This window comes from Eptatretus burgeri, chromosome 6, assembly GCF_056783735.1.
Source record: "Eptatretus burgeri isolate ZD-2024b chromosome 6, Ebu_testis_v1, whole genome shotgun sequence".
NCBI classification, from domain to species: Eukaryota; Metazoa; Chordata; class Myxini; order Myxiniformes; family Myxinidae; genus Eptatretus; species Eptatretus burgeri.
Genome location: NC_140966.1, coordinates 66,787,137 through 66,801,686, shown reverse-complemented (window position 1 = coordinate 66,801,686; position 14,550 = coordinate 66,787,137). Strand labels below are relative to the sequence as shown.

At 40.5% G+C, this 14,550-nt stretch overlaps 1 protein-coding gene across 2 annotated transcripts in view; it reads left to right on the top strand.

The window, feature by feature from the left end:
* LOC147024987 (excitatory amino acid transporter 3-like) overlaps positions 1–14,212 on the top strand; it is a 63,927-nt gene extending 49,715 nt beyond the window's left edge. For both annotated transcript variants that reach the window (XM_085885503.1, XM_085885502.1), the window contains exons 8-12: positions 6,171–6,278; positions 8,663–8,785; positions 9,968–10,162; positions 12,395–12,529; positions 12,714–14,212. In XM_085885503.1, coding sequence (XP_085741629.1) covers positions 6,171–6,278; positions 8,663–8,785; positions 9,968–10,162; positions 12,395–12,529; positions 12,714–13,041 — 889 coding nt within the window. In that variant the 3' untranslated portion in view covers positions 13,042–14,212. The remainder of the gene's footprint in view (positions 1–6,170; positions 6,279–8,662; positions 8,786–9,967; positions 10,163–12,394; positions 12,530–12,713) is intronic.
* The last annotated feature ends 338 nt before the right edge of the window (positions 14,213–14,550 follow it).

Here is a 14,550-nt window from a genome sequence, read left to right as displayed (position 1 = left end):
AATCTTTGCTCCTGTGCTCCGACACAGGGGAAGGATCTGAGGATGGTAGTAGATACGGGAGGGTGGTAGTAGCAGGCAGCACAGTGCCAATCGGCTATAGGTAGAGCAAATAGGGTTTTAGGCTGTATTCGGAGGGGGATAAATTATATATCAAAAGAGGTGGTGTTAACATTGTGTAGGAATTTAGTGAGGGCCACATCTAGAATATTGTGTGCAGTTTTGGTCACCAAAGTTCCGGAAGGACGTAGATGCCATGGAGAGGGTTCAGCGTAGGGCTATTAGATTGATTCTGGGCCTAGCTAGACTCAGCTATGAGGAGCAGTTGAAGGAGACAGGGCTTTATACACTAGAAAGGAGGCAGTTATGAGGATATAATATGATGGAGATGTTTCAGATAATGAAAGGTAATGATAAAATAAGTGCAGATGAATTATTCAACAGAGTAGACAGTGATAGAACCAGGGGCCATAGCCTGAAAGTAAAGAAGAGGAGAGTTAAGACGGTAGTTCGGCAGAGGACTTTCACTCAGAAAGTACTTCATGCATGGAATGGTCTCCCTGGAAAGGGAGTGGCAGCAGAAAAAGTGGATAAGTTGAAGTTAGAATCAGATAGGTACCTGGACGTTATGGGGATGTTTATAAGACTTTGGGTTGTTTGAGTATTGATGGATGATTGTGTACGGAGTGCTGTTAGTGGGGGTCTTGTCAAGGGGGGTTGTGTGGTTGTGTGTTTTTAACCAAGCCCATGCCCCCCTCCTTGAGGGGAAGAAAAGGGGAAAAATATAAATAAATAAATAAAAATTACAAAGCTAAAAATAAAAATAAAATTTTTTACATTTCTTCCTTGGATCCTGTGTCGATGGGTTGCTGTGGTGTTCACGCAGGCATGATGGGCTGAATGGCCTCCACCTGTGTTGGATTTCCTTGTTATTATTGATCGGGTTCTCCACCATCGGCTTGAGCACCAGTGCCCAGAGCAGTCAGGCTTTACTCCAAAGAGGTCAATGAATGAACATATCCTTGCCCTTTGGGTCCTCACCAAACGCAAACGAGTCTCGGCAGGGGCTGCTTGTCGCCTATTTTGATCTCTGCAAAGCGTTCAATTCAGTGAATCGGGATGCCCTGTGGAGGATTCTTAGTCTTCGTGGGGTGCCACCAAAACTGATCGATCTGATGTCTGAATTATACTCTGGTACTGAGTGCTGTGAGATGTGGTGGTACCATCTCTGACTTATTTCCAGTTGTTGCTGAATTTCATCAGGGGTGTGTACTGGCCCCCACACTTTTCAGTGCTTGGATAGACTGGATTCTGGGGAGGATGTTTGAGAGATCAAGCTGTGGTGCATCATTTGGGAATGTCAAGATCTCTGACCTTGATTTCGCAGATGATGCGGTCATCTTTGCGGAGACTAGAGATCCTTTTGGGCACCCTCAAGGTGCTGAATGAAGAGTCTGAGCAGCTTGGATTATGGGTTTCCTCGGTCATTACTAAGATCCAGGCTTTCATTGACATCTTGGATGCTGCTATCTTGTCTATACCAGTTTGTGGTGAGGATATTGTGGTCACGGCAAGATTCACTTACCTTTGCAGTGATATTCATGTCTTTGCTGGCTGCGAGCCAGTAGTCAGTGGAAGTCTGGGTCAGGCTTGGGGAGTCATGGAGTCACGGATTCATTGGATCATGGGGTGTGGCGCTGTTGATACCTGTGCAGAAGGACAAAAATCTGAGTCTTCAGGTTCTTGGTGCTTCCAGTCTTGCTCTTCGGATATGAGACTTGGACTTTGACCAGGGATCTGAGACGGAGACTTAATTCCTTTGGTACCAGGTCTCTTCGGAGAATTCTTGGCCATCGCTGGTCAGACTTTATGTCCAACGAGCGGTTGCTGAAAGAGACTTCAATGAGATTTGATACCTGCATAGTCGGTGAGTGTCAGCTGCGACTGTATGAACATGTGGCTCGTTTTCCTGACGCTGATCCTGCTCACTAGATTCGCTCAGTGAGGGAGCCTCGTGAGTGGAGGTGGCCAATGGGCTGACCACGTGCCTCATGGTTGCAACATGTTGATCGGCATCTCAAGGAGATGGGGCTGGGCCAGGCATCTGCATGGGGCTGGCCAAACGGAGGCCCCTGGAGTACCGGTGGAAAGTGCAAGCAGCAACGAGCTGCTCCGGTGCATGCTCCCATTCATGACTTGACCTGACTTGTATCAGTCAAGAGAAACTCAGTTCTTAAAAACAGTTTGTGTTGTTTATCTGAGGAACATGCTTATAGAAAGTCCAATTGCTTGAGGGAGATGTCCACGAAAAAACAACATGGGAGATCAGAGCTTTTTTATTTTTATTTTTTAGTTTTTTTAGTTTTTCTTTTGGAACTCGGGAAATGCTTTTTGTGTTTCTTTGCGATGTACTTGCATTGAGTAATGAAGATATTGTTCGTTCTTTAGGGCAATGATTTATGTTCTGCATCTTTATTGCCCTACATCACTGGTATAAATATTTTCTGTCTGCACACTTCAGGTTCCTTTGAAAGAACACACAAAAACCAATTACCTTTTTGAGACTGGAAAGTTCCTCAAGGGGAACCGAGATAAAAAATTCCTTTGCTGTAGTAATTTTCTGCAGACTACTGTAGTAGGATCTGTTACCAACTTTATGACTCGTACTGTAGTTATAACTGTAGCATTTTGCCTGGGAAGGCCTGATCTTACTATCCATCTCACTATCAGTACATGAAAAAGAAAAAGAAGACATTGTGACATGTTTGATTTTTTTTTTTTTTCCAAGCGAATGCATAGAAGGTTGTAATCTTACAATTTTTGATAAAGGGAGCATGACTCGTATTTCATCTCCTTTACATCCAGCACCAGGATAGTGGTTTTTGTGTCACCTAATTCCTAGGGAATTAAACTGTGGACATCTATCATCATGTTGGATTTGAACCCTGGCTCCCAGCAACCACGAGCCTCCAGTCCAGATGGGAACGTTAACAGGTCAACTTGGTTTTCTTCTAACCTGTTCTTTATTTTTCTTCTCTCATTAGTTGTACTGTCCATTAAAAAATTAATAACAAGAACTGCCACTTTATAACTGCTGGCAGTGATGACCGCCTTTGATACAACATGACACTGAGATGATAATTCCAAAGTTTCGCTTCGATAGGATAAGTGGTTCCAGAGAAAACATGTAATCGTGATACAAATGCACCCCTGCTTCGACACAGCGTGGGACTGACTAGTTACAAACCGGGTAGCACAAAGTGTTCAATCTATTTATTTTGCACACAGTTGACCATTTTTCCTGGAGCCATCATCGGTATCAATTGAATTGCTATTCCTCTACCCTCAAACGCATGCAGGTGCAGCCAAGTGAGCCTTCTGGAAAAAATAAAATCTAAAAGTTCTCAGATTCAAATAATTATATAATTCTGGCTGCCAAACTGCGTGGTCGATCGGGTTGAAATTTTAAACCCGTTTCACATGTTGGCTAGATTATAATTGTCAAGTTTCGCATATATTGATGCAGCAGTTCCAGAGTAAATATTACTTCATAGTTTTCCTTCAATCTACCATGGCTGCCAAACCATGGGGCCGATCGAGTTGAAATTTAAACCCTTCATTCCACATGACTGCTCCATCATAATTCTGAAGTTTCACATTTATTGATGCAGAGGTTCCAGAGTAAACATAAATTAATATTTTCCCTTCAATCCAATATGGCTGCCAAACGATGTCGTACATCAAAAGGGGGGAGAATTTTTTTGTTCGTCATGGAGAGGCGGTCATACATGTGGAGTTTCGCCTCAATCTGTTTCGCCGTTTCAGAGAAGAAGACTTTTAAAGTTATTAATTTTCATTCAAATATGGCTGCCATACCATGTGACCTATTACAACATGAATTTTAATTCTCCCTCTAATAGTGTAGTGGATCATGCTTAAGTTTTGTGTTGATCAGACAAGGTGCGTTTTTCAATCCAAGATGGAGGCGAAACCATGTGAGATGTGACATCATTTTTACCATATATGCAGACATGCTTGTGTATGATAGTTGCCAAGTTTCACTTTGATAGGATAAGTGGTTCCAGAGAAAACATTATTTAATATTTTTCTTGAATCCAACATGGCTGCCAAACCATGTGACCTGTCAATTATTCATTAACAAACTTATTCTCTACGATTGGGCAATACTTTTGCGAAGTTTCCCCTTTATCTGACCAGCCGTTCTGGAGAAGATGTTTGTTTTAAGGTCAATTCAATATGGCCACCAAACCATGTGACCTATCAATAAGAAATTAACAAACTTGTGAAAGGATGTCATGGGGAATGTGTGTATAAAGTTTCACCTCAATCTGTCCAGCTGTTCTGGAGAATTTTTTTTTTATTTCAAAACAAGATGGCTGCCGAACCAAGTCACCGATGACATCACAATCATTTTTTTCTACGGTGAATTGTGTAGATGACTGAAGAAATTTCAGATTTTTTCCCATGCAGCATTCTACTTGACGAATTTTCACAGGGATACCGCTTCACCGATGCCGTCACGAAAAATCACCCCTGTTCCCCATTGGGAGTTCATTAAAATGTATCAAGTGAAAAAATTTCCCATTGCATGGTTTCAGAGATACAGAGGTCCAAAGTTTATCGCTTTTTTCAAGATTGCACCCGTACGACATGACCTATGACGTCATAATTATCAATTACATATGCAACAAAAAAGATACATACGATGGTGAAAATTTTGTGTCGATCAGACTTACCGTTCCTGAGAATTATTTTTAAAGCGAAAAAGCTCGCAAATTACCGGCGGAAGAAATAATAATAATAATAATAAATAAACAGAAGAAACACAATAGGTTACCCAGTCCATTTGACTGGGTGCCCTAATAATTACATCATTGAGTCTCATGGAAGAGTGAGGTACAATTGACGGTGGACAAATGTCAAGGGAACAAATGAACTGGAAAAGAGGAGAGAGGAGGGGTGGAAACTGGAGCTCGCAAGTAAAATGGTTAATAGGGGTAATAAAGGTCATTGATCAGAATTTGGGACGACCGGAAATGGTGATTCACTGCTTGCATGAAGTCGTGCAAATAATAATGATATGGAGAAACAGATTGTGGAGGGTGGTTTCAGAGACTGGAGAAGTGAGTCATAAGAGTTGGGGTGTGCAGTCAGCCTGGATTTTGGAAGTTTAACCAGGATGGGGTTCCTGGAAGAACTTGTGCATGCTTGAGTTGCTGGGAGAGAGCAGAGGGAGTAATGTTCAAGGAAAGATCTAAAAGAGACCAATGTCTTTCTGTCATACCACCCACTTGTGATGACGGCAACAGGCCTTGGGCTTCAGCTTCGTCATGGGAGAGTCCAATAATTTTCAGAGCTTTAGATTCCACAGAGTTGAGGAGAGACGGATGTGATGCTGGGGCATCTGTCTATAGCAGAGATCAGTACTCCACTGAGCTATGGCAAAGGCCTTATAGACTGTGAGTAGCTCTGATTTTCCCAGGAAAGACTTGGGTCGACGGAGGATGCGTAGTCTGCAGCTTGCTTTCAGGGTCAGCTTTACTACGTGGTCAGTCCAGGAAAGTGCGTGCGTGTGTGCGTGTGCATCTGCATGTGTTTGTGCTCCTATGCCTTGCCTATGTCTTTGTGAGCACAATATTTTTTTTGTGTTCATATTTGAGTGTGTGTGTGTGTGTGTGTGTGTGTGTGTGTGTGTGTGTGTGTGTGTGTGTGTGTGTGTGTGTGTGTGTGTGTGTGTGTGTGTGTGTGTGTGTGTGTGTGTGTCTTTACGTGCCTACTAATGCATATTTGCCCATGCATGGGCACGTGTTTTTCTAACACCTTTTCCAGGAGTCATAAATGCTAAAGTGATAAAAATGCCGTTTATCTTCTAATTTAATTTTATTTGCCTTCACCGATTTAACAAAAGAACCAAGGGTGTGCCCTGTCACCAGTGTTAAGTGGTCGATGATACCTTTTCCAATTATAGCCTTGTAGAAGCATTCATTCTGACCTTGAAAAGCACGATGGAGTTAAAAACACCTTTCCTGACTTTCCCCTGCCTTTTAAATGGTGGTGGTGGTGGTGGTGGTGGTGGGGGTGGTGGTGTTGGGGGTGGTGGTGTTGGTTTCTCGCGATGCTCCATTTATAATGGTTTGCTGTCTGATGTGCAGGTTCATGCCGATTGGAATATATTTCCTCATTGCTGGAAAAATCCTGGAGGTGAAAGACTGGGAAATCTTCCGACAGCTGGGACTGTACATGGCGACTGTGCTGTGTGGGTATGTGCAAATGGTCCGAATCTTGCTGAAAATGTTCATTTTTCAATAACCTTCAGTAAATGTACCCGTTACTTTTTATTTTTTTTTATTGACAAAATGTGTGCGGATATTATACATTTAACCTCAGGATGGTTTCATAAACTGAGATGTTCATAATTGCTGAATCATTTCAACTTTAAAGTTGGGCACCGCAGAAAGCCAATCCAAGCCTGCTCTAGTGTTGCCAAATTATGGTTGTTTGTGCTCTATCCTTAAATGCTGAACACACTGTATTTAAAGTCTTTATGACTGCTATGGTTCCAACCACTGACCTCTCTGACATGAAGAAAATGGTTATACCATACCAAGTCAAAATAAATTCATAATGACCCCTTTTTTAAGCAAATTTGGATATGAAGAATATTACTTTTGTTTGTGAACTCATTTCATATGAAATGGTGCTCCTTGTATTGGCAATCCATGATAAGGCCTGAAGATTGATTTTGATGATAGGAAAATTTAATTCCTTGTTCATGTGCTTGAATCTAATTTGAAGTATATTTTTGATTTGTGGATGGAGGGGCTTCTTTGTCAAACCTGGTGATTTAAAAGTACTGTTTTGTCAATGGGTGTTGCTAAAGCAAGCCTGTAATGCTAAAGGAATGTGCTTCGCTAATGGCTGAATTAATTAAATGAAACTACACAAGGAAAATAAAAATAAAAAAACACAGCAGCCGCCACTGTTGTCATGCAGGCCAGCTGGAATCGCCTTGAACCATCATGGGCCTTGGGAGGGTTGCCACACACTGGGACACAGACACAGCCATCACTCCGTTTCCACCCCATACTCATGTTGCCTGGTGCTTTATCTGGTTTTCAGAGGAGACTCGTTCAAAATACTTTCCTAGGTAATACCTACTATTTCAACTATACAGCCCCTCATGGCATACATAACTAGAACTACGTTGTCGATGGCACACCATCGCATATTCCCGCGCTCACTGCTTTGTCCCATTAACGCTAGGTGAAATTTTATCTTGCAAAATAGATTAACTATTGTTTTATATTTGATGTTCTTTATGAAGAAAAGACTTGCTATGTTTACTAAATCAGAAGTCATTGCAAGCATGTCAACATTTCATGAATCATTAATTTAACACTGTCCAGCAATATAGAACTGTGCATCAATTTAATCATAGGAATGAACTGTGTATAATATTAATTGTACTTAATCATAATCAATTAGATAAATACAGTAAAACCTGTGACTGTTTGTCACTCATAGGGGCCATATAAGTAAGTTCTTTATAAAATAATTTACCATGTACAATGTTTACACTTTAAAAAAAAAAAAGTGAGAAGACAATTTTTTTTAATCGACCCCCATGACCCCGACCCCTCTATCCCGGCCCCTAGGGGTCATATCAAAAATCCAAAAGTGTTGTGCACTTCCCCATACATATATCTACGATGTCCCAAAGTTTCAAGTTCTTATTTCAAATGCTGTAGGAGGAGTTACAGGGTAAGACAGATGGACGGACGGCAGAGACAATCACAATATTCCCGCTTTTCTTCGAAAGCGCGGGAATAAAAACAGGACAACTTCACTCGAATGGGTCCCTGGTTAAAAAAAAAAAATGTAATGTACACAAACACATAGACCAGCCAATAACTAACATGCAAGTTAAGTCAACCCCCCCCCCACCACCTTTCCCCTCCCCCAAGCAAACATTGAAATTAAGTACAAAAAGCAAATTAATGCCTTGATAGGAGAAAATGATGGCGTGCACGATGAGAAATCCTACAGTGGTAGTAAATGCGTAATGAACCAGGATTAAATAATGAGCTTGAACCGCTAGTTGTATCGTCACTGGGCTGCAGCTTTTCTGATGATGCAATACCCTTGTACATTAGGGTAACAATTTTTAACTTGGCCTGGGTACTGCTGCACAATGGCCTTCTCTTGACAAATAAACTGTGGGATCTTTGACATCTACCAGCAAATGCTCATGGATGGGATGCATGATTATAGCCACATTCAAGGGGAAGTGCACTTTTTGATGCAATGTCCTTCCTGTGAAGAACCAGTATGGCAGTTTACAGTCAGTTTGGGAGTTGAACTTTGATTGAATGGTCTCAAATGTGAGTACACTACTTCTGAGCTATCCTCGCAGCCCCTTATTCAGCAGACTGACAGTCTGGATACTATCCTTTTAACCCTGCCAGGCCGTCCATAGGGTTTCTTGACTTTATTTTTGTTTTGGTGTAGACACAAGTTGTATAAATTCACACTTATTTATTTTATAACACCCTTAGATGATCAAGTTCAGTCTTAAATTTGAGCATGCTGACCTCGGTTGTGCAATTGTAAGTGAACCAAAACTGATGTAGATTATTTGTTTCAGCCTTGCTGTACACAGCCTTGTCGTTCTGCCCTTTATCTTCTTTGTTGTGACTCGCAAGAACCCCTTTACGTACGTGGCTGGTTTGACCCACGCCCTGGCAACTGCCCTCCTCATTTCCTCGAGGTGTGTGAAATGCATTCCATTCCGATACTTGTATCACTCACGATAGTGGTGTTGTCTCCTTTCTTTGTAATTGAACCATGCCATATCCTCTGGCGCTTTTGAACCTCAATATGAACTAGATTTTGGGATTGAACATGCAAATGTGTTTCTTCATGTGTGTTTCCAGTCTTTGTTTTTGTGCAAGAGCAAGGTGACATTGACAGTGGGTGGTGGGCAACAATTGAACAGAGAAAGGGAGAAGAAGATTGGGTTAAGAAGAGTTGATGGAGGGGCAATAAAGATCATGGGTCAGGATTGGGGGGGGGGACCATGAGATGGTGATATACTACCTGATTGAATCCCTGGAGGAAAGGGTGAGGCAGAATGGCCACTGGAAGGCAGTTACACATGAAGCAAGGAATAAAAGAGTTAGGGCGTGAAATCGGCCTGAATTTTGGAAGTTTAACCAAGATGGAGTTGCTGGAGGAATGCATACATTCTGGATTTACTTGGGAGGGTAAGAAGGAGAATAGATTGTAGAAAATAGAGACCACCAGCCTACCTGTGATGAGAGCAACATACCTTATGCTTTGGCCTCATCACAGGAAATTACAATATTTTTGAGAACTTTCGATTCCACATAATCCAGGAGACAAATGTGATTCTGGAGTAGCAGCCCATAGCTGAGAGCAGTACAATACACCAATGAGCTCTGGACAACAGGTCTTTTAGACTTTGAGTAGGTCTTATTTTTGTTATCCAAGGAATTGTGCAGCAGATTCTTGTTTCTGAAATTATTTTTAAATTGCGAATGTCCTGTTCAGTTTTCTCAGAGTTGTTTTTAATTTTGGCTTTTTGCTACCCACATCTTAAGTTTACACAAGGCAGATTACCTCCTTCCTGAAGATCATTAGCTGAGGCAGTTTCGTTCTTTTAGCGACGGTGTGATAGCGATACGGTAATTCTCCTGAGACCAGCTTGGAATCCAAATAAATAGTTACCTGCAGCTTGATCAGCACATGCATCCTTTGCATGTAAAGGTTGCCAGTCTAGTGACCTTGCCATATACTTGAACGCACAAAAGTATGCAGAGTTCATATATCTGGGACAAGCTGATGTTGATCTACAAAAGTTGAAAGGGATCAGATGTGGGGGTTACAGACAAGTATTTTGATTATTGCATGACCTTCGTGCTGATTTCAGTTCTGCCACGCTGCCCGTCACATTCAAGTGCCTGGAGGAGAACAATGGAATAGACAAACGGGTCACTCGCTTCATGCTTCCAGTTGGTGCCACAATCAATATGGATGGCACTGCCCTATACGAGGCCGTTGCTGCCATCTTTATCGCACAGGTCAACAATTACAACCTCAACCTCGGACAAATTGTCACCATCAGGTAATTAAGTTGGTATAAGTTTGTATATATATATATATATATATATATATATATATATATATATATATATATATATATATATATATATATATACAATTTTTTTTTTTTTTAATGTGTCAACATTTATATTGATCGCTCACAATCTAACCAGGACAGATTCTGGTTTTGGCTCTGGTAAATTTTACAAAATTATGGCTGCCATGATCAAAGCTGTGGAATAATTTTCTTTTTCAAATTTCTATCCCAAGCTGCACTATCCCCTGATCACCACAGACAGGGAAGTGATTACATCATAAAGTAATTTGCAAATTACTACTTGAGATTAACTATACTCATCTCTGACAGTTATCAAGAGGAGACTATCTTCTGATAGAGATGTTTAAGATGATGGAGAGTATAGACAAAATAGGTGCAGAGGTTTTTTTCAGCAGAATTGATGTAGACAAGACCAGGGACCACAAGCTTGAGTAAAGAGGAGAGTTTAAATCAGGGGTCTCCAACCTGTGGGCCGCATGTGGCCCCTTAGACGGATTTATGCAGCCCGCGGTGCCATATTAAGTTTACATTACAGTGCGGCCCGCGATACTGCCAATTTGTCAGGGTCAATGATCAAAGCATTCTGTAATTTTTATTATGATTTTGATTCATATTAGACACATGTGTTTTTAACACGATTATTCATTTATCATATTCGTTGGCAAGAAAAATATATTCAGCACTAATTTTTGTTTAAATTTCCGCATATTAATTATATCCTTTTTTTCCCGGAATTTAGCGTCCTTTTTTGGGGTGCGGCCCTCACCACTTTGGTTTTGTGGCCCTCTGACCAAAAAAGGTTGGAGACCACTGGTTTAAATTGTTAAAAACATGTAAACAGTAAATATGTTTAAATTTGAGTTTAATAGGTTCAGTACACCAAAGCATTGTGGATCAAAGGGTACATTAATATTGGCAGGAATCGTATGTCATTAGGTATATGTGATTATATACCTGTCATGATGCTAAATGGTCTGATCAAAAGGTGAACATACTCTCTGTGTCTTCATGCTACAACAATGGTCACTCCCCCCACCCGGATTTTAGCAAGGAGAGCCAAAACCAGATTCAATATCGATGTATATGTATATACATGCACAGTATATGCATCTGATCCGATGTACCAGATGTGATATCCTGGATGTATGCACACTTGCTTCTCAGCCATCTAGCTTGGGTTCAAATCCTGACCCAACTTTAAACTCTCACCCCGGTGTTCCACAAGCAGGGCAATTCACCAATGTGTGTGCTGTCCCTCGGATCGACGTTTAATTAGTGTCTAATCTGGTGGACGTTAAATGTCACCGGAGTCCTTCGTGAAGTGTAGATGAGCTATCACCAGCACCCTGAACATATAAATTCCCACTCAGATCGACAAGGGATATTGCATCAGTGGCACAACCATGCCACCAGTAAATGTTACCTGCAGCAATTTTATGCATACAAAATAAGAAGAAATGTGATTGCTGGATGAATCAAATGTTGTAATTTCAGCAATCCATCTTGGCTGTGTTGATAGCTTTCCTTGGTTACCACGGTGCCTGGGCCTTGTCAACATTAATATGTGGACAAACTTCAGTGACATAAGCAGATACACTCAGCAGTAAATGTTAATACAAAAAGAAGGATTGATCGATGAATAACCAGGGGAAATTGTGCATCGGAGGGAGTAATTTGGCTCATCATACCTGTGCCATATCTACATTCCAGCACTTCTGTTTATTCAAGGTCGTGCTATGACAACTAACCTCAAGCAGGAATTTGGGCCTCGGTGCCAGCACACAATGAGTACTCTTTTCAAACCGAATCATGGGATCTTTGGCCAGCTTTAGGGTTTTTGGTGGCTTAACTTCCCCAATTAACAGCAGGCTCTGAGATGCTTCACCTGTAATAGTTTGAATCGGATGTAACCTCGTGAAGGATGGGGTCCATGATTAAAAAGAAAACCGGTCCTTTCTTTGAAAGGTCAAGGCTCACAGAAGAGCTGAAAAGCTATCGCACCAACCCAAGATTTATTTTGTGGTTAAATGTTACAACATCGTGCAGAAACTTGTCATACTCATGACTTTCATGTTGTTGACTGCCATTGGTAACTAAACACATGATTAGGGCAGGTTTAACATAATATTTTGAGTTAAGTTTATTCTCCAATTTTTAATTTTGTTTATTTATAAATTTGCATCCTTCATTTTCCAGTGTGACTGCCACTGCAGCTAGTGTTGGTGCAGCTGGTGTACCTCAAGCTGGCTTGGTCACCATGGTTATTGTCCTCACTGCAGTTGGATTGCCTTCTGATGATGTCACCCTCATAATTGCTGTGGATTGGCTGCTGTGAGCTTTTGCATTTTATTTTAAAATGTTCTGCATGCTTGACCTTTCGATCCTAAACCCATCTACTTTAGTTTCAGATTGAGGATTTGGAGCCCTCTTGTGATTCTATAGTTGCTTTTGAAAACTTGTTTGATTATTCTGCCTTTTTAAACAAAACTTGATATTTTATCTCATTTCTCTTCAGTGACCGCTTTCGCACAGCAGTGAACGTAATGGGAGATTCTATAGGTGCTGGTGTTGTGGAAAAACTTGCTCGGCATGAGCTAGACATGGAATTGACACCCTCTCCGACACCCAAGATGCCCAATCCTTACGCTGCATCCCTGTCAAGGCCGTCAGCAATCAGATCAGATGTTTTGGCTATGGGGGCGGTTGCTGGTGGTGAAGGTTGTGCCGAAGGTGAAGACACAAAGTCACTGGAGTCACCGAGCAACATGGAGTTCTGCAATGGAGCGTTCATCTCGGACCCACACGATCGTGCCACCCTGCCTGAACAGATGTCCCACCTATAATCTTCACATCTCCTTGAAGCTGAAGGAAACCCAAATCTGGGGTTTGTAAGAAGGTAGAGTTGGATGCAAGGAACCAACTCTGGCCTGAGAAATGTGTGGTGATCACATTCCTTTGGTCAGAAAACGTTTGCTCTGAGAGAGCCATCTGTAACCAAGCAAACGCAAATGGAATTTGGTGATTCGTGGCACAAGAATTTTCTTTTTTTAATGAACGTTATTTAAACAACTTTCAAAGACAGATTGGGCTGGAAGCATGGTGATTGGCTGTGAATGTGGAGGAAGGAGTAAGTTAGGTTGTGGAAAGTTAAGGATATTGCAGGACTCTTCTTTTAATCCATTCCCAATCATTGTTTATTTATTTTATACTCATTCATAATCCATTCTTGATCAAGCTTCATCTCATTAATGGGGAAGGGTGAGATTTTTCACCAAATTTATATATTTGAGAAGCATGTTGATCACAAAGCAAAATCTTGCTAACCTCTGACCAGTGGCTCTTCCAGGATTGAATAAATTTATTATCGCAGCAACAAATCTAACCTGCATATTGGTTCCTGAAGAGCTCTTGCACATGTAAAATAAATCACAAACTGGCTGTGATATATCACTTGTTTGTACTTTATTTTTGCAAGTCATCCATTTCTCCCATTCCTTAACCTCTATCTGCAGATCCCTCAAAGATGGATGGTCCTGCATTTATAATACAATTTTGCTTAAAATTTATCATTTCCAATAACCAGATGTTTTATTGTCATGAGATGTGTGCCATTGATGTAAATATGTATAAAAACAAAAAATGCGTTGTGTTTAAAACGAATCGTTTTGGTTATACGCTCCATGTCGATTGCTAATTCACCCTGGAATCAAATGAATTGAAACACCAGCATGCAATATTCACGAGCGAGTTCATTTTTAGATAAATATTCATAAATATTGCATTTTCAACTTATGACAAAGCATCTTTAGATGTTTAGGATTTTATATATGAAAGCCCAAATAGATATTTTTACTTATTTCTTGTTGCTGGGCATTTATTTATTTGTTTTTCCACTGATTAATTGTCATTTAAACTTTCTAACTTGAGGTTCACCTTGTATGTGCAAAATATACTGTTCACTTTAAGAAAACATCAAGGTCAATATATATATATATATATATATATATATATATATATATATATATATATATATATATATATATATATATATATATATATATATATATATATATATATATATATAAATACATAATAAATATAAGGGCATGCAAACAAAGCAACTTTCCATTAACAACAATTCTGGCCTCTTGTGATCAAATTATTTCAGGATTCTGATTTGGAAAAAGTAAAGTTTGATCTGTTGTTGCTTTGTGTCAAAATTTACCTCTTTATCAATGTTCTCCATGATGAAGCTTTAAAAGTTGATTTTGCTTTTCGTTGATCCAGTGGAGAAATCTCAACCATTGGTTCTGACCTCATACGATATTATGTCTTGTTTATGCTCGGGCTGC